The following is a 27,728-nucleotide window of genomic DNA, read 5'->3' as shown; positions in this document are numbered from 1 at the left end:
TGGCAGCCCAAAGAGCAATTAACTGAAAAGTCTTTTTCTTTCATATTAAAGACTGCACCCCTCCATGTAAAATACGCTTACACGTGAGCAGGCCTCCAACCCAAAAATCCTGGTGAACCAAAAGTACGGCAGCTAGGCTGATATACGAAGAAGTAAAACTGATCAAAAAATTAAAAGCATGTGTATTTCCCAGCATGCATCAGGCCTCATTCCTCCTTGCTATTAAGCTTCTTTTTCCCCACTTTTTTTCAGCAAAATTATTAGTGTTATTATTTTTATGCTCTCTGACTTGTAAATCAAGCGACTGGGCACAGCCTTTCCTCCAGGAGGATAAACCTTTAAGTGCAGAACAAAATCAGCATGTCCCATCCAAGCCTCCATCATACATTATGCATGCGACAAAGTTTGGCAACAGTGGAGCTGATGTGATGACACGGCTAATCAATTAGAACCCGCCGGGTGAAACCTTTTATAGTGGTTATATATATATATATATATATATTAAGGGCTCAAGTGAAAGAATCGTCTTTGTCAACTTTGGCTTAGACTATAAAGTTCAGGAACTTTTTCTGGGACCACCGGTCTAGGTAAAAAATGTGTAAATTTTTGATGCCTTTTAGTCCTGTTCCCTTCTCTCGGTGTCCCGTCTTTATTCAATGCTACATAGTATCGACGTCCAGTGTCCACGTGTTTATAGAGGTTTGATGAATAAGTGTTGTACCAGTTCTCTTCAAATTGTTCTCTGAAAACACACTCTTGGGTCAACTTTTCCTGCAATAAAAACGATAACACACATTACTATTAAGTGAATGACTTCAATAATACTTAATATTTGACATTAACATACCCCTCATTCAACATTCATGCATCAAACAAGGGAGATCTCTTTCATCCAATCTTTAAAAAAAAATTATACATGTATATAAAAAGAATGTACTAGATGTTGCCAAAATCATACAACTGTAGCAATTTCAACCGTGGTTGAATTGTTCCATGCACAGAATTAAACCGATGCGTCTTTGCTTCTGTTTGTTATAGTAAACTCTTCTAGAAACGCGTCTACTAGAATCACCTTCGTAACAAGATTAGATAAAAGGTGGAAAATTATTTTTTAAATTAGATTCACACATTCACCCATCTTATATTACAATTTTTAGAGATTCTGATGTTCCCCTGCTCAATCGAAAAGTTACATCATTTGAGTCCTGTTTTTTTTTTTTAAAAAAAAAAAAGGACGTTTAATAGGGCTTCAAGTTAATTAATACTTTTATTTTTATATTATTTATATTCTGCACTAAGCTTAAAAAACCATACAATGTTGTGTTGACAAAACAAAGCATACAACCCTAGGTGTCAAAGCCTTTTATTTTATAAAAAAAACCTTTTTTTTCCATCGTCACAATAATATTGGCTCAACGCTAAGATTATAATTCTTTCATCAAGTGGGTTACACCTTCCTGACTTGCACTGAAATCACTAAAATCATGCATGAATGGTCTACATTTGTAAATAATGAATCAAAATGATGATTTTTTAACCTAGGATAGTCACATTCTGCAACATTACGTGCAGCTCTGCCTCCTTAACGATCAGCGCTCAAAAGGCTTGTATAATATATAGTGATCAGTGAGCTATTTCATACTTTAAATTATTTATCTGTGCAATGGCAAAATGCATTATTTAATATCATCAGCGGAAATTCTTAAGTGGATATGACATGCATAGTGCTACAAATGGAAATACTGGCTTTTTTAAAGGGCGAAAAATTTTAAATTTGAAGAAAAAAAAAAAAAAAAAATATAAAACAGTAAAGTCTTTGATTTCAGTTGTCCTACTAAATGATTTCATTCTTGGGATCATCTTTATATATTCCAAGTAAACAAATTATTTTACAATAGAAATGGGGTGGGTGTATATTATATATATATATATATATATATATATATATATATATATATATATATATATATATATATATATATATATATATATATATATATATATATATATGTGTGTGTGTGTGTGTGTATACATATATACACATATATATATATATATATATATATATATATATATATATATATATATATATACACATACACACACACACACTGTGCATTATTTTTATTTGTAGATAATAGAGCTGGCTTTTTGGACACCGGAGAAGATACGCGAGACCAGAATTGTTTTGAATACACCCTCTCGGATGCCACTTCTACTCGTGGGACAAAGGGCTGGGATATGAAGAATGTATTGCAGTAATGTTTTTGCGACAAGTTGAATTTTCGCTGGCTAACACAATGGAACTTTTAATTTAATTGCCTGGGGCACAATAAAGTCATTGTTAATATTTTGGAACAGGGAGGAGATGTTTGACATTTGTAAGCCCATTAGCAGGGTAGAAATATTGACACTTCTGCTAAGTAAAACGATTTACCAACATAGTGTTCACGTTGTTACGGATTTCACACTCCAGCTTCTTATTTTCCAGCATTTCTACTGTTACTACACTAACACATTGGTTTAAAAATACTCCATAACTAATTCTCTTTTTTAAAAAAACACAAAAAAAAAAAAAAAATCTCAATTTTCTAAATAATCAAATGCTAACAGTTATAAAAAATATTTATTGGCCTAGTGGTCAATGTAAGTACATTGTAAAGATTCTTTTTAAGTAACTGGTCCTATTTGAGGAAAAATATAGCGTTCAACTAATCATACTTCCCAAAGGTCCTCTGTTGGAGGACCATTTATGGATTCCAAGCTCCTTTGTCTCTCCTTTTCAAACCTTGTGTCCCTGTTCACGGGAGAATACAACACACCACTTAGATCCATCTAAATCTTTTATAGCCTCAAAAAGTAAAGTTTTAGTTTAGTCATTAAATAATCTTGGAATGAAAAAAAAAAAAATAGTTTTCCCCGGTAGTAGTATTTATTTTTGTTTTGTGTTACTGCTAAATATAGATAGGTTCTAGAAACATGGTCCATGTCTCCGTCTTCCCTCTTTTTACCCTCAAATAAAGCTTGTTTCTCCAAGCATCATTCATTCAAGAGAACCATCAGAGATGAGTGCTAGGTTTGCAATTCCCTTTCTGCAAGCACCTCGCTGCGTTCTCTGACTGATGGGTTATCTCTTATCCTTATGTCTGAAATGCTCTATGTTGCCTTCTATGGAGCCGTCTTGTCTTGTATGGAGCAGCGCTTCCTTACTTTGTTTTCTAACCCCTCTGGTTATTTCATTATGCGATTGCTTCTTCCCTTTCTTACCGGGCCGAAAGCTGTCTAACCCTTAGGACATTAGCAGACACATGAATGAGGAATCATATGGAGTCAGGGCACCAGCAGGAGACTGACAGGTTTGATTTATGGTTGAATCCTTACAAAGCTATGTATTCTTACATAGAATAGAGTGTTGCAATTCATCTGGACTTTTGTATTTCCATCACACATTAACTGATCAAGCACCATAGACCTCCTCTACCCCCCTCATTTTTTAAATCACAATTTCCTTTTTTATTATTATTATCCTTTATTTATATAGCGCCAACAGTTTACGCAGCGCTTAATACAATACATAAATTCAAGGGATATGACAAGACAAGAATTGACAGACTAAGACAAACCGATACATTTGGTGGAGAGAGCCCTGCTTTTCAATCCCAATTTTTGATTGCTGGGTAAACAAATTGAACACAAACCATGCAACAACAACAACAAAAAAAGTACAAAGTGGGTAGCATTTATTTGGTAGAGCAGGCGTAGTTTGATATGCATACAAAAATCAAAAACTGTCTGCGCTTCTTACCCTAATAAAGTTGGCTACAAATATATAAACATAATATAAAAGTTATATATAACAATATAAGTGTTGACTGACTGCAATAAAAGAGCACACATGCGCTTAATGATTTTGAATTGAATGTAAAATTGGAGATATGAGTTACTAGTTACTAAGAACATGATCATTAAGATAATAAGCGGACTTCAAAAGATGGATTTCCATATACAGAACAGATTATATTTAAATATAATATATATGTGTAATAAAATCATTTACTACAACACATGCTTTTCTTGAGAAGGGGGATGCTGTAAGACACTGGAAAGCGAGTCCAAATAAATAAACACCACATCCAGTAGAATAAGACTAGCCCTATGGAAGTTTAAGAAGCCCTGATACAGGGGCATATCCTTGCCTAGGATGGCAGCGCCTTCACCATATTACAGGAGCCTGATGGCTTTCTTGGGAAGTCAGGCTCCCTGTATAGTGCTACTGCAGTATGAGCCGGTAAAAAGGGAGATCACTGATGTCTCCAACTGGTCCTTTAACACTAAGGCTATGGAGAGATGTTCCAAGGGTATCCTCAAAAGGCAGAGTACCAGGATACAATGTCATAACTTTGCACTCAGCAGAAGGATAGAGGCGGTTGCTCTCAATTACATGGGTTAGGCCTAGGGCAGCACAGAAGGTAAATATACCACTGCCTGTATATACTGATGACTTCATACAACTACCATATGACACACTTAATGATAAAGGCTCCTCACTGGCAAGCTCTACATTAGAGGCAACTCTGGCCACTCTCAACACAGTGAGCAAGTAATCTCTACTAATGTACGAACTAGCAAAGTTAAGTAAAGTAGCAGCATATCGCCCTTACATCCTCATGTAAAGTAATCTGCTCTAAAGGAAAACCTCTCTGCAACTTCTGAAGGCTCCAATAGTGCGTTCATTTTCTTTAATTCCAATGATTATTTTAGCACAGCTCTCACATTTGTTATACATCCACTTGTTTCCCTTTCTTAACACCATTAGCACAAATAAAAAGGAATTGAATAAAATGCATGAATATATGAGGTCATTCCTGTACACTCAGGGCCGCCAGGACCGGAATTGGCATTAACAATCGTCTCTGGCACTTTAAGTCCAACGGCCAATAAATGACATATGTGCAGCTGAATACATGCGGCCACACGCTAAGCTTTTACACGCTGGCACAGTTAAGGTAAATGACCAGTGCATTTGGCCTGTGTGCTACCTACAGAGGATTCTATATAACTATCTAAAATTCTACCAGATAGTTTGTCATCATTGTAATGTACTTCCTTGTTCAGCTTTTATATTCCCAGGGATTGAGGCAGAAGACACACGACTGGCTTTTTTTTTTTTCTTTATTAATTTATCTTTAAATATTACATACATGTATGTGACCATTATACATTTATTATTATCTTTTATTCATGTGTACGCAATGCTTCTTACAATTCATATATTCAAGGGGTATGACAAAACTAGAAGTGACAGACTAAGACAAACCGATACATTATGTAAAGAAGCCCCTGCTCGCAATCTTACGCTTTTTATGTGTGTGTGTTCATGTGGCTGTATGCATGTGTATGATCGGTGAACACGTGAATACATGCCAGTATGTAAGCACTCACAAATTATCATGCATGACAGCTACCAACTGAAATAAAAAATAGAAATATCCCAACAAGGGAAGAATAACAGAGCTACTCTAGAATAAAGTTAATTTGTTACAGAAACAATGGTTATTCAAATATGTACTCCACATTCTATGTATTTATATATACATTTATTGAAAAGGGAATGGGTGACATAATTACAACATATTAATAGTGCAGACTGACCATGCTGATAATTAACCGTTACACTAAGTGTATTATTGATATGAACTTACCGACCCATACAGTTCTCCCTTTTCATTCATTCCAAGGTACAGTCCACTGTCTACACCTCGAATGCTGACCAGACCCACCGCTATACTGATAAATTCCAGAATTCCTAGAAACAAAATGAGAAAACTATTATATTGTATAACAGATATGAATATGGAGGGCAACATTAAATATGAAGTCATCCAATATTATTCAATACAAAAAAAAAAAATAAAAAAAAATAATCACACACACAGTTTATACTTCCGGAATCCTTAAACAGCGTCTTGTTGATTCAATCTGCATAAGATACCATTTAATGTTGTTTCTCAAATCAGTTCCCAAAAATGATCAGGGCTACATTCTTCCAGTTATAACAAGGGTTAAATTGTGTGTTTAGAACATCTATGGGCCCAGTGGAGACACGTGGTATTGGCCGTTTTTTTTAAATGCTGTGGCTTTTGGTGGCTTAACCTATATTGCTATTTCCAAATCCTAAACAAAATTGTCTTAGTCAAGTGTATAAACAGTACTGTGCAAAAGTCTTAGGCAGGTCTGAAAAAATGCTGTAAAGAATGTTAGACTTGCTATTAGTTTATTTTAACCTTATAACAAAATGCAAAGTGAGTGAACAAAAGAAAAATCTAAATCAAATCATATCTGGTGTGTCCATGCTTTGTCATCAAAAGTTCATCAATTCTTCTAGATACACCAGCACACAGTTCAAAGAAGTTGGCATGTAGGTTGTTCCAAACATGTTGGGGAACAAACAAGTTCCATGGATTTAGGCAGCATTAGTTGCTTCTCTCTCCATGCAATCCCAAACATTCTCCAGTATGTTGAGATCAGGGCTCAAAGAAACTTTGGGCCTTCTTGATTACATGATGCTCAAGTATTTGCCTGTATTTCCCAGCATTGAGGAGACCAATAATTGACCAAATCTCCAACTCCATTTGCAGAAATGCATCCCCAAACTTGCAAGGAACCTCAACCATGCTTCACTGTTGACAGCAACCATTCAATCTTATATCTCTCTCCAGACCTTCGGCAAACAAACTGCCTTCTGCTACAACCAGAAATTCGGACTCATCAATCCAGAGCACCTGCTGCCACCCCCCCCCCCCGACATCGGAGGTATGGCTTTTCGGTCAATGCTGAGCAGATGGCACTGATGGATACCTTCTGACTGTGATGTGTCTTTCATCTGCTACACTAAGTTCCTTGGCTGACTACTGTATCTACAATACTCAACATTGCCCATTTGTTTGTGGGTCTTCAAAAAAGCTTGGACAAAACATCTAAAAACCCCATCTGCCTTGAAATTTCTGCCTGAGAGAGACCTAGCTGAGGCAGTATAACTAGCTTGTGTCTTGTTGCTGTGCTCAGTCTTGCCATGATGTATCACTTTTTACAATAAAACAGTCTTCTGCAAACTCACTTTGTTAGCCAGTTTTGTTTTTTCCTTATCTAGTTTTATTCCTCCTACACAGCCGTGTCTGTTTAAGTTAAATGATTGTGTTTCAATCTTCATTATAAATTGATCGTTAGCACCTGTTTGATATACTTTCCCAATACCTACCTATATGCCTAAAAAAAATCCCCAACTTTTTGTAAGTGTACTTAGAAGAATTGATGCAGTTTTAAAGGCAAAGGGTGGTCACACCAAATATTGGTTATTTTTAGATTTTTCTTCTGTTCACTGACTTCGCATTTTGTTAAAAGATAAAAACCATTAACTTGTCCATTTCTAAAGCATTCTTACGTTACAGAATTGTTTCCCCTGCCTAAAATATTTGCACAGTACGGATATATAACAGGGATTCCCGTTACATGGATTCGTTATTAAAATAAACTGTAGCATAATCTGCAGATGAAGGTGGATAGACTCCCTCTGAACATGAACATCTATACTACTGGCAAAGACATTCAAGACGCTGCAGTATGATCTTTCACAGCTTTAATCTTAAGACATACAGGCAAAATCTAAAAGCAAATACAGAAATTCACATCATGTAATGCACTGTACACACCCCTGTGATACAGAAGCAAGATGTATTAAGTTGCTGACAAACTGTATGTTTATTAAGCACCAAGAGAATGCACAATAGTTAAATAAAAATGGAAAGTACAGTAAGTGGTCTACATACATTCTGATCACGGTACAATAGGTATGAATACAGTACAGAAGAAGGTCACTGCACGGTGAGGCTTACAAGCTCTATCAAAGATTTGGGATTTTACTGGACAGATACGTGCCACTTTGCTTATTTGCGCAGAAATCCAATAAAGAGTCTACTCCAGGATTGGAACAGAATGATGCATTGCAGATAGCGGATAGATAGAAAGAAAAAAAAAACAAAAAAAACACACACTGCACCCTTTTCTAACAGAGCTGTGACTTGTGTCATGAAAGAGAAGTCTTCTATTTGTAACTCCAACTGTGGTTGTGTTTTCATGTAGGGCACCAACCCTTGGCTTGCCAGAAGAGTGATAAATGCTTTCTTTAAAATTTAACACAAATAGGAGTGTTTCTAAATATACAGAACGCTAAGAAGAACACACGCTATGCAGTTGATCAAGTTATGTTACTCCTCCAACCACCTTGTTGTAAGACATAAAAGCTTCCTTACTCATGGTGTGCTAGCTGGTTAAGCATCATGCAAAGACTATGGCAGCTGTCACCTACTATTCGGACAAAGATACTAATATTAATACATTGAAATCCAAACTGGAGAAGAACTACATAGCCCTAAGGTGTAACAGAATTTGTATGTGCGTGAAATATAAACATGTGCCTTGGAGAATGACGATTTTATCAGCGTGATGTTGCTGTGCCCACCCCTGAGGAGCCTGACCAGAGATGTTTAAAAGGTCATCAAATAAGCAGAGAATCAAACAGTCCTCAAATGCCTTGCACGGGCTTTATTACATGCTGGGCCGTGAAGGAAATAATCCACTAACCAAAATGAGGGCATTGATTTACCATTGAGTAATTGCTTAACCTTTAATGTTAAGCAAAAGGTTAATACATTATGTTTCAAATATACAATATCTATTTTATACACACAATCTAATCCTATGCGTGTAACATTTATTTATATTTATAGGTTGTCCATCCTATAAACATTGGGGAAAAGAAAACAAAACCAAAGTAAATTATTCCTTAGAGCTTGCAATTTAATGAGTAATACCTACTGGCGTCCTACTAGAGACAGATCCACACAAACACCCTTTTGTTTTCACATAAATATAAAAAGACAGAAGTGACAAGAAAAGTGCAGGACAGCTCCGTGCCTTGATGAATATAATTTGTAGCCTGCAGCAGCTCATGTGCTCCGAACAAAGAGGGTGCCCTCGAGATACGATAGGTGTGAAACGTGGAGCAAAGTGTATTGACACAACTTGACTCTTATTTGCCAACAGCAATTTGCAAGGAAACTATGAAGCACTTCAGGATTCCTTATGGTCACCATTCCTCCGCTCTGGTCTGTTGTCTCATTAATGATGCATGTGTTTGCACATCTTATCCCAGTGCCTGAAACACATCTGTGCGTTTACGCTTTGATTTCAGCTGTACCCAACAGCACAGACACAGCCTGCACATTCGTATTCAGCAGAGCTAAATGGGTTATTGTTTGAAAGGTTTCTATCCTTTTCCATCTTGAAATGGAACCTCTTTCTTTTGAGGAGGTGGGAATGGTCATTGTAAAACATGATGTTGTACCTTAAATTAACTCATGGAATGCCAGAGGCATACAGGTCCATCTGGCTAAATTTAAAAGACGTCAGATTTGGTAGGGTAAAAATGACCCTTTAGAATGATTTTTTTGTGCTACCGATTCTTCCCCATAATTCGTCTCCACCTTTATTTACGGAATCTGAGTTTTAAAGAGACAGCCTAGCGTCCCATGCAGCCCCACAAAAGGATAATATCTCCTACGAAAATGCATTGATTTCAATGACAATGCTTTCCTACCAGTGATCACCTGCTTCTAGAAGCCAAAACTGGAACAAATTGCTGTACGAGGAGGTGAGGTGCGGCGGCATCAGCTGGTTTTTCCCTTGTAGGTTAGGGATGGAGGTCAATGTACTAAGAACTAAGTAATAAGCTGCTCAAGACAGCAGCTTGTCTCTGTATGGGCATTATTTTATAATAAGGGAGATGAATATAGTAATACGTATATAGTATATATATGCTTCTCAGAAGACCATAGGCTTAAATTAGAGGGCCAGCATCTTAATTGTACAGTTAGGAAGTATTCACTCAAAGGACAGTATGTAAGCGTACTAGCTTTCCAAGACAAGAGGTATAAAATAATTTGAGTGAGGGATTTGAAGCACATAATGGAAACACAAGGTATAAGGCCATCCTAAACATACAAGAAGACTACGACAACCTGTCCTGATTTATAATCTATGACATTTTTAACCTCTTCATTTTAAATTTGTTTAAAAGCACATGAAAGGATGCCATAAAGAAGAACAAACTAGCTTTGGCTTGCGATGCATATTTAAATATAACATTTTCACATCATTGAGGCTTTTGAGAAAAAAAATTGCTTAGTCAATATGAGGCAAATGGCAGCTCTCAAATTCTATGTTTCTATATTTAAACAAATTTTAATACAAATACACAACATCAATTTTCAAAGTCCGAGTTCGCCTTTTGTTACAAGACTTCAGGGTTATGGATCGCCATTGGATATACAGCACAAGGGGATTAGTCCCAAAATCATTATATGACACTCATGAAAGCAATCAATGTATTGGGTCAGCTGCGGATACATGGTAGAGCGAATGGCGGTCACAAAATGGTTACAAAAGTAAACTGGGGAAAAAAAAGCCTTTTTGTAAAGTTTTGGACATAAGCAAAATCAGCTCTGCAGTTTGAAAACAGTATTTTAATTGTTTCTATTACATGCCCCCGCTTGGTACCCTCAGGTGCCATTTGGCAGCCTGCAATCTGATGAACTACTGTTCCTATAAATGATCAAAATCAGGGGGTCACCTTTCATGAGGATTTATCAATTTATTTCCCTTTTGTTTAAGAACCAAAAATGTGTGTCCGGTAATAGTTGGAGAATGCATATACATATTACAGTAAAATAACTCGCTTTCATATTACAGGGTATGCAGTCTCCTGAGCCTCATAAAAAAGCACTTACATGGATTTTTACACAATTAATTTTGAATTTCTTACAAAATAGACCATGCTCTAATCAATAACAGGCATGAACTGCATAAATCTAATAAACCACGGGTTAAGTCCCATGAGAGACGCATGTGCAGCTCGAACAGCGCAAAGAACAAATGGAGCGTCCATTGATCACTGGCCTATGCATTATTCAGGCCGTAAAGGTTAACTCCAATTGCATTTCTTGGACTTCATATGCAGAGGGAATGGATTTTCGCTTTCATTCATGAAGTGAATTTCTACTGATCAGGCATCTTTACCTTATCAAAAATTGTTATAAAGCAGCATTGTACCATATTTTAGAAGCAAATTGCAGGAGAAAGAATAAATACAAGGCTTCATGGTTAAATTTGGAGGACGGAAAAAAAAAAAAAAAAAAAAAATAATAATAAAAAAAAATAAATAGATGAGGTTTGGTTATAGTTTGCTAGCTTTTTTATTTACAGGTTGGGGGGGGGAGGTTTGTATTCAGTCCAATAAAAATGCCATTCTCAAATCTTTCATTGTTAATTTAAAAATTCACCCCAAAAGATCTAATCTTGTTATAAAAAGCGCTCTAATAATTATTTAGGGAACCGTATAACTTTACTGCCCTGACTGTATTGTATTCCAATTGTTTGTGAAGCTGAAGTCCGTTTTCCTTTAATATTTGATCAGTCCGTGTGACAAAAAAATTCCAGAGACATAATCAATACACTATTACAGAATAATGATAATCCTCTTGTTCCCGCAAACATAATCCAGGATTGCCTGAGCAGTAATTAGAAAGCAAATAATGTTCAAATTGTACTCTTCCCAATGTCATAAACTTTGTGAATTAGAGAAGGGGTTAAAGCCAACTCCTATCTCTCACCATCACGAGACATAAAGCTACATGGCATGTCATCCCCATTCAAGCTTTTGTGTCCACGAATCTGCATAAATAATGAAAAATAATAAATAACTTTCAAATTGCCCTGATCACTTTTCCAGAAATCACTTTTCTCAAATACAACCATGTTAAAACAAATGGGCAAGTTGTATGAACTTGACTACAAAATGCATAACATTGACTTTGTCAGTGTTAAAAATGTCCTGATATTTTTCAGCTGAATTCCCAAAACATTAACACAAAGGATAACCACTGCACAGTTCTACACAATGTAAAACCATTCAAATATAGATTTATTTTGCCAACGCCAGTTTGGTGTCACAGTTTCTTGCCTAATAGCCACTTAAAGGTCACTATGACAAAATCATGATGAAATGCTTGACTGTAACCATTACTTTGATTGAGGAAGTTCAGGTATAAAATCATCTCCTTTCCTTTCACCAATTTTCCCTCAATTTGCAAATTTAATCTTTTAAACCCTGCACTTTTATTTTTCAGGAACAACTTGTGGTGTGAAACCAGGTCATCTGCACAAAGGCCCATGATGCCACTATAAAGTCACCCATGCATAAAAAGCCTTGTATGAGATCATTTTTGTATGTATGTATGTATATATATATATTATATATAGGTGTGTGTGTGTGTGAAAAAGTCTACTTTACTTCAGGTTGCAGGCAAATAAACATATAGCTCTATTGTAGAATTTTATGGTATATTATTGCAGCATTTTAGGTTTTATAAAGTTTCCTGCAAAATTAAAAAAATTCTTCATTTGCAACAGTCACAGGGATGATTTTCAGCAGGTTCACAACAAAATTAATACCGTTCACATAAATTGGCTAAACTTACAAATAAAGTGGGTCATAACCTGCGCACTGCTTGACTAGCTTTCCTGATCAGCTTGCAGAAGAACTTAATACAAATAGACAGCCGGGAGCAAGCAGTGTAATATATATCACGTAATTGCCCAATATAAAAAGTGACCTGAAAGAGTTTTAGAATAAACTCCCTTTGCAGAACCCAAAAACTGCATTAAGACTCAAGGGCCAATTCAAAGATTGAGAAATAAAATCCTGGCTTTGGGTTGGTCCACAATCTTTTTTATGTTCTAAAGTGTGAGGACCATGGACATTTCTTTTTATTTATTTATTTATTTATTTATTTATTTTTACACAGACCCATCTAAAGCTGTTTGTTGGCAGGAGGACACTACCGTTCCTTATGTTTTTAGTTTTCATGTTACAAATATAAACTACACTTTACATATAACAGACAAAAAAAATAGCCGTTCGCCAATTGAAATGTTGTCGATACACATGCTCATAGTTTTAAAATAAACAGATGTTATTCTGCGCAGACCTCCGGTTATGCCACGTCATTACACGACAAAATAAGCGTGGTCAGCCAAGAGTAGAACACACAGCGGGAAGACACAATAGAATCATTTGAATCCATCTGATTAACAACATTATATGCAGATTATATAGAAAAACATGGGACGTTGCTGGTGCACTTGTAATTCTTAAAGTGTTTGCTTAATACAAATGCCTGCGTATGAAAGTCATCCCACATTTAACACACACACACACACACACACTTTCACATGCAACTGATTTTCTGGCATTTTCTTTGCCCCCTGTTGTCCTTTTGTTTCTCAATTTGTGCTGCCTGTGGGACCACACACTGCTCTCCAAATGTCTTGGAAAATAATGGAATCCATAAGGATAGCTGCATAAAGTGGAGCAGTTTGCTGGTTAACATGGCTCACTCATGCAAATATCTTCAATATGTTATCCTTGAATAACATTCTATGTCACTTTCATTTTCCATGTAAATTCAGAGCCGGGTCGCAAACACATTTAGTTTAGAAAAAGAAAAAAAAAAAAAAAAAAAAGACAAATGCAGAAAGGAATCAGACACAATAAACAAGTTGTGTTGTCTTCTTGTGAACAACAATGTTTTGTGTCCAGCTTTCCAGGGACCTCTCTGGTTCAACAATTCAATGAACCAATAAAATAAGTGATTTAAGTGGCATTTAACGGGTTCAGTATACATATTTACTTAAGGCTGATCTGTAATTATCTAAAATAAACCAAGAATGACAATAACTAAATAGGAATAGTCCTCATATTAAATATAGGTACAGATAAATAAAAGCTATATAGTTTTTATATTACATGTAAAAGTGAATATACAGCCAAAAATATTTGTTAAAACACATTTCAGCTTTTATTTAAATATTTATAAAATAACAAAAAAATAAATAAATACATGTCAGATGAGATCTGATGTTGATGGTGTCATACACCAATCCTGCAACACATGATCCATGCTCAAAGTAGAAAAAAAAAAACCTTTAATCATGGCTTTGGAGTATTGTCCTTGGAGAAAACCATTTATGCTTCACATATAAATCACACATTGAGTATAAAGATCAGATTAAAGCTTGGTTCTATACCGAAGAGAAGGACATCTAGTCTGTGGTGGGGAAAGACACAAACGGCCTGAAAGTTTCCTGACTAGGATGATCACATAAACCATGTTTCAGGACACCTATTGATCCCCCTAGGCGAGTTCATACATTCAATACCAGGAGGCTATATTTTATATTTGCGTAAAAAATTTGTATTCTTGAAAAATTGGTCCCCCCCTCCCAATTTTTGACAAGGTCCTTTGGATGTTATGATGTTAAAATAGCATATTTTCCCCATTTAGAGTGAACACATAATGTAATGTAACACCAAAAGTGAGCATTCTGTTATCGTCCACTGGCAGCTTCATCACCTCTTCGTTTATTCAAATGATGTCATAACAGTATTAGGCACCACCATTGCTCATGGTGGACATTTACTGGGGTCTGCAGTGGACAATTTAATGATGTTCTATGGACCTCACACACCTTGCCACAGACATTGGTGCCCTTGTCCAGACACTTTGCCTATCCCTGTGCCAAACAGATTCAAGGCATAAACTGCGTGCAAAATATTATGTTTGGGCAGGTTAATAGTCGATATTTATTCAAATATTTCACAACTTAATGTTAAAGATCACAAGATTTTTTTTTTTCTTATGGGTGTAAAGAATGATAATTGTAACCTTTGGCTGGCAACTATCTCCCTTAACCACAGGTGCTTATTAATTAGATGATGAATGCTCCTGAACAGAAGTTCATTGAACTGGACTTGTTTATTTACAATACTAACAGAAGCAGCGAACAGGCGCGTATATCATTAATGATATTGTGATCCTCGTAATGGAGAATTTAAATTGCTGTACTGATTATGATTTTAGAATATATTGCGTTTGCTTCTTCAGCACATAGGGAAGAAGTTGAAGTGCAGTAGATTTTCATATCGTGTGTGTGTGTGTGTGTGTGTGTGTGTGTAATATATATATATACACATATATATACGCAGCGTCGGACCACAGAGCGGTGATTGGAGCGGTAATTTATTGCAGATCTGGAAGTCACTCTGTGCTGCCATGGCTTGTGCTCTCCTCTGGCAACCGCCTCGACCCGAGCTCTGTGCAGCCCAGACCCTCGGAAATGCATGGAACATCCGCCATCATTTATTTAGGCATGCTTCATGATATATTAGAACGGGTTTCACAAGTTCACACACTAGGTCTGCAACCCTGGAGGAGTTAATAAGGTGAAAAAATATGGTGATCCCAATAGATTTAGAAAGGTTTATAATTAACTATGGGTTACAAAAGATTCCACTGTTTACTTTTTGGACTTTTTACAAAGTTAAAATGAAAATGGTTCCACCAATGGTAGCAAAATTAACTTTTGGTGGCAGAGTGGGCTATATACACACACAAATACAATTATTTTTATTTTAAGGTGTCCCACCAGAAAAAAAAATAAAAAAATCCTCCTGTCTAAAGTATATTGACCTTGAACCAAAAGTATCTAAACAGATATTAGAATTAGGTGGGAAAACCTCATTTTATCATATATTTTTTTATCTGTTCAGGCTGACCAATTTAAGGTCAAATGAGAAGATCCTGAAAGCCTACATTTCACCAGCAAGCATGATTAGATTATAAAGAGTTAATAAAAGCCACCAGAATAAGAGCTCCTGAAGGTACACATCACTTTTGGTTCACACCATCTTTGTACACGTTGGTAGGATTGTATACTCCTCTAAAGGAAGGGTACGCATATCAGTCAAATATATTTAGTGTGAAAAAACATCTGACGCTGCACCGCTAAGGTGGCTTTGGTGTGTTTTTTCTCCAAATAAGACACATTGCATACAAAAACCCTCAATTCAAAGCAGGATCAATAAATTAGTAAATTGAGAATTTTTTTTCCATAATCCCAAAAATATGTAGCCAATTCTATGCTCTACTGATATTGCATGGTAGATGCAAACTGATATAACAAACTCATAATACATTTGACAGCAACGTGTCTCTTGACGAAGAAACTCAGAAAAAAAGATCACATGTACAAGTACTGAAACAATGTGTTTTACAAAATATATCCCTCTTGTTCACAAAGCAACAGAGATATACAGTATATCTGAAATAAATATTGTTTGCAATAACACAATAATTCTGAATAGTGTAAATTGTACGCTCTCCTGCCCAGGCTCCTAACACACAAGGATAAACAATCACAAGAGGGTACCAACTGGTCCTACGAGCCATTTATTTGATAGACTTTGCCAACAACCCGATGCAGCGTCTGGGATATTGCATCACTTGGCAACGCAGGGGTTCTCTTTTTCTGGAATTCCCAGTAGCAGGTGAAGGGTCATCCTACAATGCCTTGCCTCCGATAATGCGGAGTTTAGTGTTACTGGAGTCACTTTGCATAACCATTTGCACACCTGAGCCAAGGATTGCAAATCTACCCCTCACCTGTTCACCTCTTAAAGGATTACGCAAACCTCCAATATCACTGTTGGTTATGGAGGCATTAAGTATGGTACAAAGTGGAGCAGTCAACACAATAATGGAAACAGATTCTACTTGTTATGTGTATTAGATTTTCCTTTCTATAGTTTACAGATAAGAAACTATTATTTTATCTTCTCCTGTAGAATCAATATCCATTTACCTACTACTGATTATTAGGTTTATTTAAGCAGGGGGTCAATCAGAACACTAAAACGTAGTCTCTACCGTCCATAACATTTATTTTACTAAACATTACCAAAAGGATAGTTCTATAAGAAGGGTTCTAAATAATAATTATTGAAGTCTTTTAGATCATCCTAGGGAAGACTCCATACTCTAAATAATGGACAGAACCACGGTTGGCAGGCATTTGTGTCACATCCACATATGGCTCATGATAATAAGAGATGATATTAAAGGGTTATACCTAGCAGTGTTGTATAAGACCTCTATGGGGTGGGTCTCGGGTCCCCCAATAGCACCCCCTACCACATCCACTGGGTTTTCCAATCTAGGGACTGGCATGTTCTAGAGAGAGAGAGAAAAAAAACATGGAGGGCACCTTGGGGGCTTAATATGAGGAGCGGTTACATGATAGAGCTCCATCAGTTACATAAAACAGTGAGCCAACATGAAGCACAATCAAATAAAAGACATCAACACCACAAATACATGCATCATGTTACCCGCTGATAACGAAAGATAACAAGCCAAACCATGGTTATGAAATTTAACTTCACCACTGCTTGAATTCTTGTTCATTTTATATACTGTATACATACACATTATACATAAGTTGAAAATAGTTTATGTGAAGTGACTTTCTGACTGCAGTTTATATCAGTTTCATGATCAGCATCCACCACCATTCAGTGTTTTCACTGAATATTTGCAGATTTGTGCAAACCAGCAGACACTGAAAGTACAACGGACTGCGGAAACATACCTTTACCCCCCACACCTGCCGCAAAGCTCATCCACGCCAAACAGTATAATCAGGCTGGATATGGTAGATCTTAATCTACTAAACCAGGTTTTGATCTGTACCCGAAAAATATACAGGATTTGATCCAATTCTTATAGACAAAGATAAAATAAATACCTTGCCCCCGTATGCTGTTGGGTGGAATGCCTATCACTTTGTAATATGGTATGTGTTTTCTCGGATTAGAAATGGGTATATTTGCGTGCATTATAAATATATATACAAAACTAATCCTAACCCAGTGGGGTTAATGAGAAAAATGTATACCGTCCGGGGGGGGGGGGGAATTACATAAAGTTAACCCAATGTGTGTTCCTAGTATAGTTTGACATTTTGCTGGATTTTCTCTTTCCTTGTGAAAACAATGATTTATTTTTTTTTAATGGTACCAAATACTTAAAGAAGGCTTGAAAACCCAACAAAGATAGGAATGTTGAGCCAAAATGAGGTGTTTCAAAATAATAATACAAAAAAAATGATATAACAGGTTTGCACAAGTTTTGGTAATTCTTTCAATAACTCTTGGCCTATCAGAATCCAGAAATTACAGGAACGGTGATACAATAAAACACGTACAGGACAAAATGTGTGATCGGCAGAATAAATCCCATAATCTGGGCAAAATACCTGTTCCACAGGCACCGTCAAGTTAAAAAGCAAACACATGCTAAAAGTGACTTTTTTTTAATAATAAATTCCACCCTTTTTGTAATCACTTAATCTTTTTTTATGTACTAGCATATCTTTGTGGGATTTGATCACTGAAAAGTAAGGCGTTGGAACGAGTGTTGCGTCTCTTGGAGCTTCGAGTATTTCAACATTGTCTTCCCAGTTCGATTTATCTGCATTAACATAAAACAACCAGACCAATGACAACCCAAAACAGAGTTCTGAACCCAAAAAGCATAATCATAAAGAAAAAAAAGTAATGGATTACAGGGATGATATGGCGACAGAGCTATCCTGTTCTTACGTGGATCCACTGCAATGGTACAAAAATTTGTTATCTTGCATTAAGGTTAAAAGAAAAAATGTTGAATTATGATTCAAGTTGTGTAAATTATATTAAAAAAGAATTCTGCATGTGCAGTGTATTTAATTTTTCTTTTAACTGATGTTTTGGGACTATTGATTTGTTACGGACAGACAGGGTAAATTGAGAATTACAAGATCTGAAGAGTTGACGTAGTCTCACCCTCTGGAAATCCATATAGTCTGTGCAAGGCTGGACCACGTGGCCTAGGCACTTTAAAGCGGTCTGCTGGCAAATGAGGCAAGTGGGATGGCTGCTCACTGCAAGACTCGAACTGCTACTAGGCCTGCAGTATCCAAGTATGCGGCCAAAATGACCACCGGGCCTTCACCTGCTATGAAAGATGGCCGGTCTGTGCTTTACCAATGACATGGAAGGTTTTCATAGGCCATAGATTTGAGTCAAATGGACTAGCGAGACGGGCCCAGTTTAAGCAGTAATGCTACATCATAAAATATAAAACACGAAGATTAATGAAAAAGCAGAAGACTTTTGGTCACCAGTTCCACAAAGAAATCCATGCTTAGAAATGTCCGTTTCCCTTGGTGGGGGATTTCTGCAACTGCCCAATCTCTTGGCTTCATTTTTTTTTTTTTCAGAAAAACCCAAAATGAAAGCCATCGTTCTTAACCACACCTTCACTCGGCACGGATTGCACCAGCCCTGGCAACACATGGAGAGCCTCAAGTAACATGCATACAGAACTCTGAACACATTATAATCAACTATTTCCTCATATAGACTACAAATAAAGTCAGTGTTGCTGCTCCAACAAAGGAGAACAATCAAACGGCACAACTTTAGTTGAAAACAGACAGATTGGACCCCCCCACCCCCAACAGCTCTTTAGTTGCCAACCTGATCACACAGATCGCAGACCCGTTAGGATGATCCGTTACATTGCGGCTCTTACAGTAGGCTTCTGACAGGTAGAGGAATGACGACAGCTTGTAAGTTCATTCATAAAATGTCTTCAAGCAAAATAACTCACACTGCATGCCCTGGAATGACTGGAATTTTCATGAGCTAGGGTTTGTAGGTCTTATATAAAATTTTTAAAAGAGGCCATCCATAAAGAGTTAAAAATTGGCACCTGAGGGGGGGGGGGGGGCACAAAAACCCACACAGTTCCATGTTCAACCCCACACAACAACTACTGGATGCAGATCTCATCAGGCAATTGCATTTCTTCCAAGATGTCCTTTTAGCGCTCGTGCTGTTTAGGGTCAAAATGCTTTATTTACTTAAAGTGACCGATCACAAGAGAACTTTGATTTCTGCTCCCTTACTTCACTATTCATTATGAAGGGTCTACACTGGCAAAAAAGGCTGGGCTGACCCTGTATAATGTATAATCGAATGTGTCAGGAGGCCAAAGGAATCTCACAGATTTAACTACACAACACACAGGGCCAGCCGAGCTCTTCCTGTTGCAGAGTTGAAAACACGTCTCCCTTTAGTGAACACAGCCCTGATAGCCTAATTCACTAAACTTGGAAAATTCCCACAACACGAGGGCCAGTGTTGCTTCCATATTCGTAGGAAGGCTTGGGTAGATGAATTGTTTTCAGGCCTAGACCTACGTCTTTTCTTTTACGTCTTTTAATAATTTTTGTTTAAACTCTAAAAAGGCATGGAAGCCGGGCATTATCCCTATGAGGTTTTTTTCTAGTGTATCCCCGCACAACTGCACACTCAGCATGTGTGTGTATGGGAAATAATATTAAATAAATATTGCCACCGCAGCATCCTGTGAGTCATTCATACTACACAGCCTTTAAATACATTAGAGACGCACTCAGGAAGGCGCGAGGGCCGCTGTACCAAAGGGCACTGCCACAGCATTCTGAAACAGAGTGGGGCACAAAATACTTCTAGAACACCTCAGACAAGGCATTTTACACGGCAGACCATGGCATTTAAAAGCAGCTGAGTTCCAGCAGATTTGCAGCGCTGGGGGAATTTCTGATTATTCGTTTTATCTCTTACCTGATGTTAACTCTATAGATACCGGGCATTCAAAAGTTGGTCTATAGCTAACTAGATCAGAGGGGGAGGTTGTGTAATATATATATATAATAAATATCCATCGCAGCATCTCGTAGGGGATCTCGTACGGGGCCAGTCACAGCATTTCCTTAATTCTGTCACTAGAAAGCCCAAAGCATAGGGTCCAATCCTATAAGAGCAAGTTGGTAGGGCTACAAGGCAGCTGAAGACCATGTCCTTCAAAATAGTGGAAAAAGAGTCCATAGTGCTCTTTCAAAATTAAACCAAAAAAGGGGGAGTATTTAAAATTGCATTGGGGTCGATAGAAAATAGCTGTCAACTAGTAATTTGGGAATTCTTTTTCAAAAAGATTTCACAAATACTAAGCGAGAACCCAAAAACGGTCTAACCGCCATGGAAAAAGTGGCTCCACGACAGCAGAAGAAATGCTATTTAGTTAAACCTGGTGTAGAACTACTAAGTTAAATTAGCATCAGAATACAGCAAGCAAAACACTTTTATGCCAAGATGGAAACTTGTCCCGTTTCTTATAGAACGAACGCCTACTTTCTTGGAGGGCCTGATTTGGACCTTCATGATACATAACATAGCTGGGATCAGAACAGACAATGAACAGCTAGAACGGTTCTTCTACAGGAGTAGCAGTGAAAGGGAACAAGTTACTGGACAAACACAGTATAGGCCAAATCGATTTAATTCAGTGGTTACGGACTATCACCATAAACATACAGAAATGGTATTTTGGCAACAACAAATTCTCCTCTCCCCATGCGTCTACAAGCAGTTATATTTCTGCAATATACATATGTGGGGTATATTTAGATACAGACAGAGAGCTTGTCACTTTCTATTTCTTACTAAGACAGCAGACATGGCTGGACCCCAGCGAACTTACTGCTCGTGTACCATACGTAAAAATATCTCCTGGAATTCTATAGACCGATCTCTTATGTACAAGCAAAAACAGGCTCTCATTTTAGTCCATCGTGTGACGTCACTTAAATACTTGCACGGTCCTTCTAATCATGGCCCAGTTCTACAACACAACGAGGCTTCAGAATGTTTAGCAATGCCGATAATAAAGGGAATACTTTTTTTTGTATCGCGTTTGGGATGCATTACAAAAAAAAGGCAACTTGCCAAAGTAATTTGGTAACTTATCCCCGTGGTATCGCAACCTATGGCGTTCTTTTGTGAGGGTTACAGCACAGTCATAGCTTCTCTCTTATTACTTTGATCTTGGACCTCCTGCAAAGCTGGACTTGAAGCACACAGGAGACACCGGATGATCTCCAAAATTTAAACATTTTATGTCATTGCTTGTATGCTTTTTGGGTTTGCTTACACCAAATCAGAGAGAGAATAGGACCAGTAGGAGGAGAACATGAACATATACACATTTATATATATTATATATACACATATATATGTCCCATAGCATCCAATATAGTATCCAACTGAGATCAAACAGTTTTGCAATTTTTTGAAAATTAGATACACAAAAACAAAACAAAAAACACACAATATAAATTACGTAAGGAAATCGTGGAAAAGGCGCAGGTGCTTCGGCTTTAAATCAAACTCCTTTTCATGTATTCTTACTTTTAAACTGTTAAGACTAAACCATGAATGGATTTAAAATATATACCTTATGGAACACCTATAGGCGCCATATTTTTTTTACAAAGCTAAATGTACACCTATAGAAATAGGTGATAATTAGTAGTGGCTTCGTGTGCACTAAATATTTATGTTGTATATCATTCTTCTACATCTCAATCCTGACTCACCGTATATTCAGTGCCCCCCCTCTTCAAAACAAGCAGTACCCAAACAGATGTACCCCCCCCCAAGTAAACCATTTAAAAATGTTTTTAAAAAATGCTCCCAGAAATTCAGATGATATTAGGATTAGATATGTGGGCTGATTCTAAAGTTACTGATCAAAGTTGGATCTTTAAGCAACCAAGTTTCTAGAGTCAAGAAAAGATTTCATCTCTGAATATAGAATGATCCACATAAGATCTTGATAAGTAAATAGGAAGAGACAGCAAATCACACAAACACCCGTATTATAAATTGGCGTGATGATGCTAATTTCCAATGAAAGAAGATCATCGTGATAAAAACACCTTAACCTTTACCACCGGCAATTACTACAACTTTGAACCGTACATGATGCACATGAAGTACAGATTATTGCTCAACTCCAAATGTAATATGTTTTTATGGCATTTGTCATGCTGGGGGCTTTTTTGGTGGGGAGGGCAGGGTCGTTAGAGGGCTTCGGAGGTCTTGGGCAAAAAAAAAAAAATCAAAATGGCATCTGCTGCACAATTTGGAGTGTTGAGCTTCCAAGTTTTGCTGCAATCTGCTGCAGTAGAAGGTGCTGCCGGCCTGCGTGTGATCTGCAAATGCCACATCATGCAGGCACATTCATTCTTCCGCCAGCGAAATGCTGCATTAAGACACTCTCTGTGCCATGACGAAGGCAGTGGAGGTCACCCCGCTTGCCTTGGCTCTGCCTTTCTGCATGCTCCTGACTTTTTAATGCTGTCCATGCAGTTCTGCTGATGCAGGAGACGCTCCTGCGATAGAGAGTTGGGCAATTTGCTGTCTTTTGCCCTCCCTTCAGCAAAGGAGACTGCATCAAAATGATTAAAACGAACCGAGAGGGCGACGCTTAGAGAGTAACGGCATTTACCGAAAGCCACTTCCCTTCAGCTGTTCGAATGAAGCTGAGACAGGAGAGTCGGACGTTTAGATGTAGTGAAAGGAAATGTTATATTTACAAAGGGGGTGGTAAATAAATGGAACAGCCTCTCAGCATGAGTGGTAAAGGCTAATACAGTGAGGGAACTTAAACATGCACGGGATAGGCATGAAGATATCCTCAATCTAAGGACAAGACTGATTAAAGTCCGAGGGTCTATAATCGAGACTAGATGGACTGAATGGTTCTTATCTGCCATCAATTTCTATGTTTCAAGTTCATAGTAACTCCCAGAATAAACATCAATAAATTATCAAAAACAAAACTTAGTGCAAACTCTTGCACTGCATGAAGATTTCTTCCAAAACAGACCTTAAGATTTAACTACTTGAGAAAGTATTTTTATAATAATTATTATTATTAATATTCTGCATCTTGAGCTTCGAACGAAGACCATTCGCAGTGTTTTAAAGCTAATGCTAATTTAAAGGCTTGTACCCGTCCCTCAGCTCACTTTGGGCAATTACTTAAACCAATTAGTAAAAACACACAGATCAAACAGAAGAAAGATAAGCAATGATCTCTGGTGGTGATAGAGAATGTAACTGCTGCGGGGATCAGATCACAAGAACGTCCGATACATTTACAGGCGTGACTTGGTAATAACAAAACTTTCTCACTAAAGCGCCGACATATTCCGCAGCGCTGTACAATATAACAGTATGGGCTAGGTTAACGTTTTAGGACAATGTTAATCTTTCCCAAGTCGCCTTAACATATAGCTGCATGCAGGTGATCAAAAGGCAGGGTTTGCAGGGAAGGATGCAGAGATTAACCCCTTGAATCCCAAGTAGGAACAAAAAGTACTTTGACCACATACTGCCTGGCACAGACGCTGTTAAAACAAAACAATAAATAGGAGGGGATTTTTTTTTTCTGTTTTACTTCCGCAATGAGGCTGACATCTAACCTGTGTTCTGGGAAGGCATACGAGTTCATGGAGCAGAGCCATACCTGCATACACCAAAGATCTCATTCCTCTTATGTATAGATAGCTGTAAAGCCAGTGCTGTATAGATAAAGTGCTGCCTCGGCTCAGATGAGCAGGAGATCGATTCCCTTTATTGTTATTATTATTATTTTTACAAGCGCCGAAAGAGGTTTTTTTCCCTTTAAAAGCTGCAGCATGTGGAGTATGCAATCCGGCGCGCTCTAGGACCTTGCCGCCGCTGTCGAGGCAGGGCACAGCGCGGCCGCCGTAGATACACGCTCTCTAGACACCTGCTCGAGGCTGGACCATAAGCGCAGGATAAGGGTCAGCTCCTCGGCCAAGAGGCAGGGCAGCCTATGGGCCGATCCCGTTCTCACTGTACCCGGACTGGCAATGCAATGCCCCGCGGCCACAGTATGTAATTATACCCGGGAGCTGCCCAGCTAAGTGATTATAATACCGATTATAGAGCCGCTCGCGTAACGATCCCTCCCGCCAGGCAGTCATATGAAGCTGCACTTTACTTAACACAAGACCCGCAGCTGTGCTCCTATCTACCGATTACTTTAAAGTGCCACCGCGATCAATACGCACAAGTTCAACGCACGGTGTCCGGTAGCAGTCTGGAACCCGTAACCCTGGATCTATCAGACGCCTCGTGATGAATGATGGCCAAACTCCCTCCTTAACTCCATTTCCTAGAAGGGGCAGAAAGCCCCTTCCCGGCACCATAGACCCGTCTGAGAGCACAGACTGTCCTAATGAAGCAGAACCTCCTATCGCCCCTCCAGGTGCCATCAGGTCTCCTCCAGGGTAGTCTATGCGAGTCCCGCAGATTTGGGGTAAAATGGTTGGTATTGGAAGATTTTTCTCACTTTAATAGACTCCTAGCTTCTTAGAGGAAAACAAGAGAAACTCCATGTCCATTAAGCAGATCTGCTTTATGGGGGGGGGGGGGTTTGCAGTGCTCAACTTTCTGGCAATCAAAGGGTTAAAGGGGGGCTAGGCGACCTCCAGTCTCCAGCTCTTACTGCTGAGTCGCAAATAGCACCTTATAGACCCGAAGAGCCGAAGGCATGTTCCCTAAATAGTTCTGTCTATGGGTTTATCCATCCATGAAGCAGATGGGACTAAATTCTCACCCCCACCCCCATTATCACACCGAACCACGCCTTTATAATAAATAGATCTGTTAATATGATCCCCAAAATGAGCGACAAGGTCGCTTAACCCCTTCAGGGCCACAGCAGAAATGGAATGGTTAACCTGATCAGCCAGCCTTTGCTACAATAGTTAAACATAGTGATTAAACTTTCCAGTTGTTGGTAAATGCGCTACTGGTAACATTACACATGAGCATACTGTACCTGGGATTAACCATTTCGGCGCCAGAGCGAAGATACATCCAGAGTGGTGCTTAAAAGGGACACAGTGCCTGCAGCCGGCATTTAGTCCTCCTCCTCCTCCCAATGCATTGTTAATTATCTAATGGCAGGGGTGAGGGAAGATACCTACCAAATCTGTTGTGATCTTGCCTTGTCCCTTGGATGGTACCATTGGGAAAGATCTCTAAATGAAATCCAGTCCTGCAGTAGAGCTGCCTCCTTCTGTGAATCCCCTTTAAGTGTTCCAAGTCAGTGACAGCAGAGCCCCTGGGAAGCCCCCCTACTTCAGACTGACCCAGGTGGTCACTTAACAGCACAGGGCTATCCACAGGCAAAACGGGTACATTCCCAAAAGACACTGCATCCTGCATACCAAAATAGTTCCCAACTTCCCCCAGGGGAGCCATGAGATCTCTCTGCCTTTCCCGATGGTGAATAAGCGGATTGAAGAGGATGTTGCCGGAGACTCGGGGAAACAGGTCAGGTATGGTAGACGGGGCTGGATCCACTGGATCACTCGCAGTGGAGGAGAAAGGGCTGGGATGATCTCTCTTCAATCCATTCAGTGCATCAATCAAACTAAATATCGGGTGCTGCCGGCTCAAGGTCAAAGCTCTGTTAGTCTAAGAAGCCAAACACTTTATGCTCACACATGGACATATTTATCAACGCACATCTTCCGCAAGCGATGAGGTCTTCAGCCCATCCAATGGCAAGCAGGGCAAAAAATCCGTAGTTTCTCCATTTGCCTTAAGATGTGTGCATTTGTTTTAAGATGCACAGACTACGTCAGAATGTATGGATCCCGACTCCGAGCAACACATGCGCTGTTTTTACTGTATAACAGGCTGCATACATCAGCGCGAATCCTGCGAGAGGGGGATGCGGGGAGAATCACTCAGTGGGAGGGCGGAAAGTTTTCAGGTGCGGGACACTCTGATTCCGGGGCGGCTGGAGGCTGCTGGGCTGGCAGGCTAGGAACAGGTGTCTGTAGCCGTGCAGCTGCAGCGCTCCCTCGGAAGTGTTGCTCCTCCAGCTCTGAGGCTGCGGCTCCTGACTGAGGCTCTCCATCCAGCGCGCAGAGTGGCGCAGCAGCAGGCATTGGGCTGGGTTTAAGGTAGCCTCGCTCCCTGCCAACCGCGTCCTCCCGGGTCCTACAGCCCGCCGGCTACGCGCGCCACACACATACACACACTCGCTCTCTCTCTATCACACGCACGCACTCACTCTCTGCTCTGCGGCACTGAAAGCTCCCGCACACAGCAGGGGGAGGCCTGGCGAGGTGCAGCTGACCCTTCGGCTGCTGGGGGCACTTGAAGCATGTGTGGGTTATTTAACTCTTGCTTTACTTGCAATCTCCCATTCTGCCTGTGTGTGGGCTCCCTGCACAGACCCATTTAGAGAGGGTATGGTGCACACTCAGTGGGGTGTATTCACTAAAGGGAGAGTTGTGGTTTTAACCCCTTTGTCGTCACCATACATTATGCAAGTCCAACCTCAGTGAGCTTCTGGGGCAGGAAGAGCTTGGCTGTATAATATGTATTAAAATAAGAGAGGTTTCTTCTTATACATTGAATTATACATTGTACAGGGGCAGCCCAGCTCTTCTTACAGGAGAAACTTTCCAGTGTTGGCCCTTCATAACTTATAATGCAACAAGGGAGTTGCAAAAACTAATCTCTCCTGCTAACGCTCCCTTTAGTGAATAGACCCTGGTAGACTCATAGCATGTATCAGGGCTGCCATATTTATTGCGGGTCCATTTGGCCTGAACGTTGTCTCATCCCCCCTGTTGACAGCATGCAGTGCAGCAGCAGTGAAGCGACTTACCGCACTTTATTCATCTCTATGCAATATTTTATTTGAAGTCAGATGTTAGAGAACAGAGAGAGGGAGGTAGCTACTGAGAATGAAGCTGGTGACTGCAGCTTCCATCACCCCAAGCATGATAGGAGT

General features: G+C 38.9%; 1 protein-coding gene across 1 annotated transcript; it reads right to left on the bottom strand.

Moving 5' to 3' along the window:
• Positions 1-531: 531 nt before the first annotated feature.
• Positions 532-26,179, bottom strand: LOC149288953 (fibroblast growth factor 9-like). The gene is made up of 3 exons (XM_089491246.1): positions 25,903-26,179; positions 5,703-5,806; positions 532-771 (listed from the first exon to the last, which is right to left on the bottom strand). The coding sequence occupies exons 1-3, from the start codon at positions 26,177-26,179 to the stop codon at positions 532-534; spliced, it is 621 nt and encodes a 206-aa protein (XP_089347372.1).
• Between the last annotated feature and the right edge of the window lie 1,549 nt (positions 26,180-27,728).

The sequence above is a fragment of the Sceloporus occidentalis genome, unplaced genomic scaffold, assembly GCF_023333645.1.
Source record: "Sceloporus occidentalis isolate IW3139 unplaced genomic scaffold, rSceOcc1.0.p SCAF_49, whole genome shotgun sequence".
NCBI classification, from domain to species: Eukaryota; Metazoa; Chordata; class Lepidosauria; order Squamata; family Phrynosomatidae; genus Sceloporus; species Sceloporus occidentalis.
The sequence above is the reverse complement of the archived record's forward strand: the minus strand, read 5'-3'. Positions and strand labels throughout refer to the sequence as shown.

Bases quoted from the DNA above. Each gene is read 5' to 3' on its own strand.
- LOC149288953 (XM_089491246.1), bottom strand. From the start codon at position 26,179: ATGGCTCCCCTGGGGGAAGTTGGGAACTATTTTGGTATGCAGGATGCA. The intron at 5,807-25,902 runs GTAGGTATCTTC...TTTTGTTTCTAG, and splicing joins GCAAGATCACAACAGATTTG to GAATTCTGGAATTTATCAGT. The intron at 772-5,702 runs GTAAGTTCATAT...TTTTTATTGCAG, and splicing joins AGGGAGAACTGTATGGGTCG to GAAAAGTTGACCCAAGAGTG.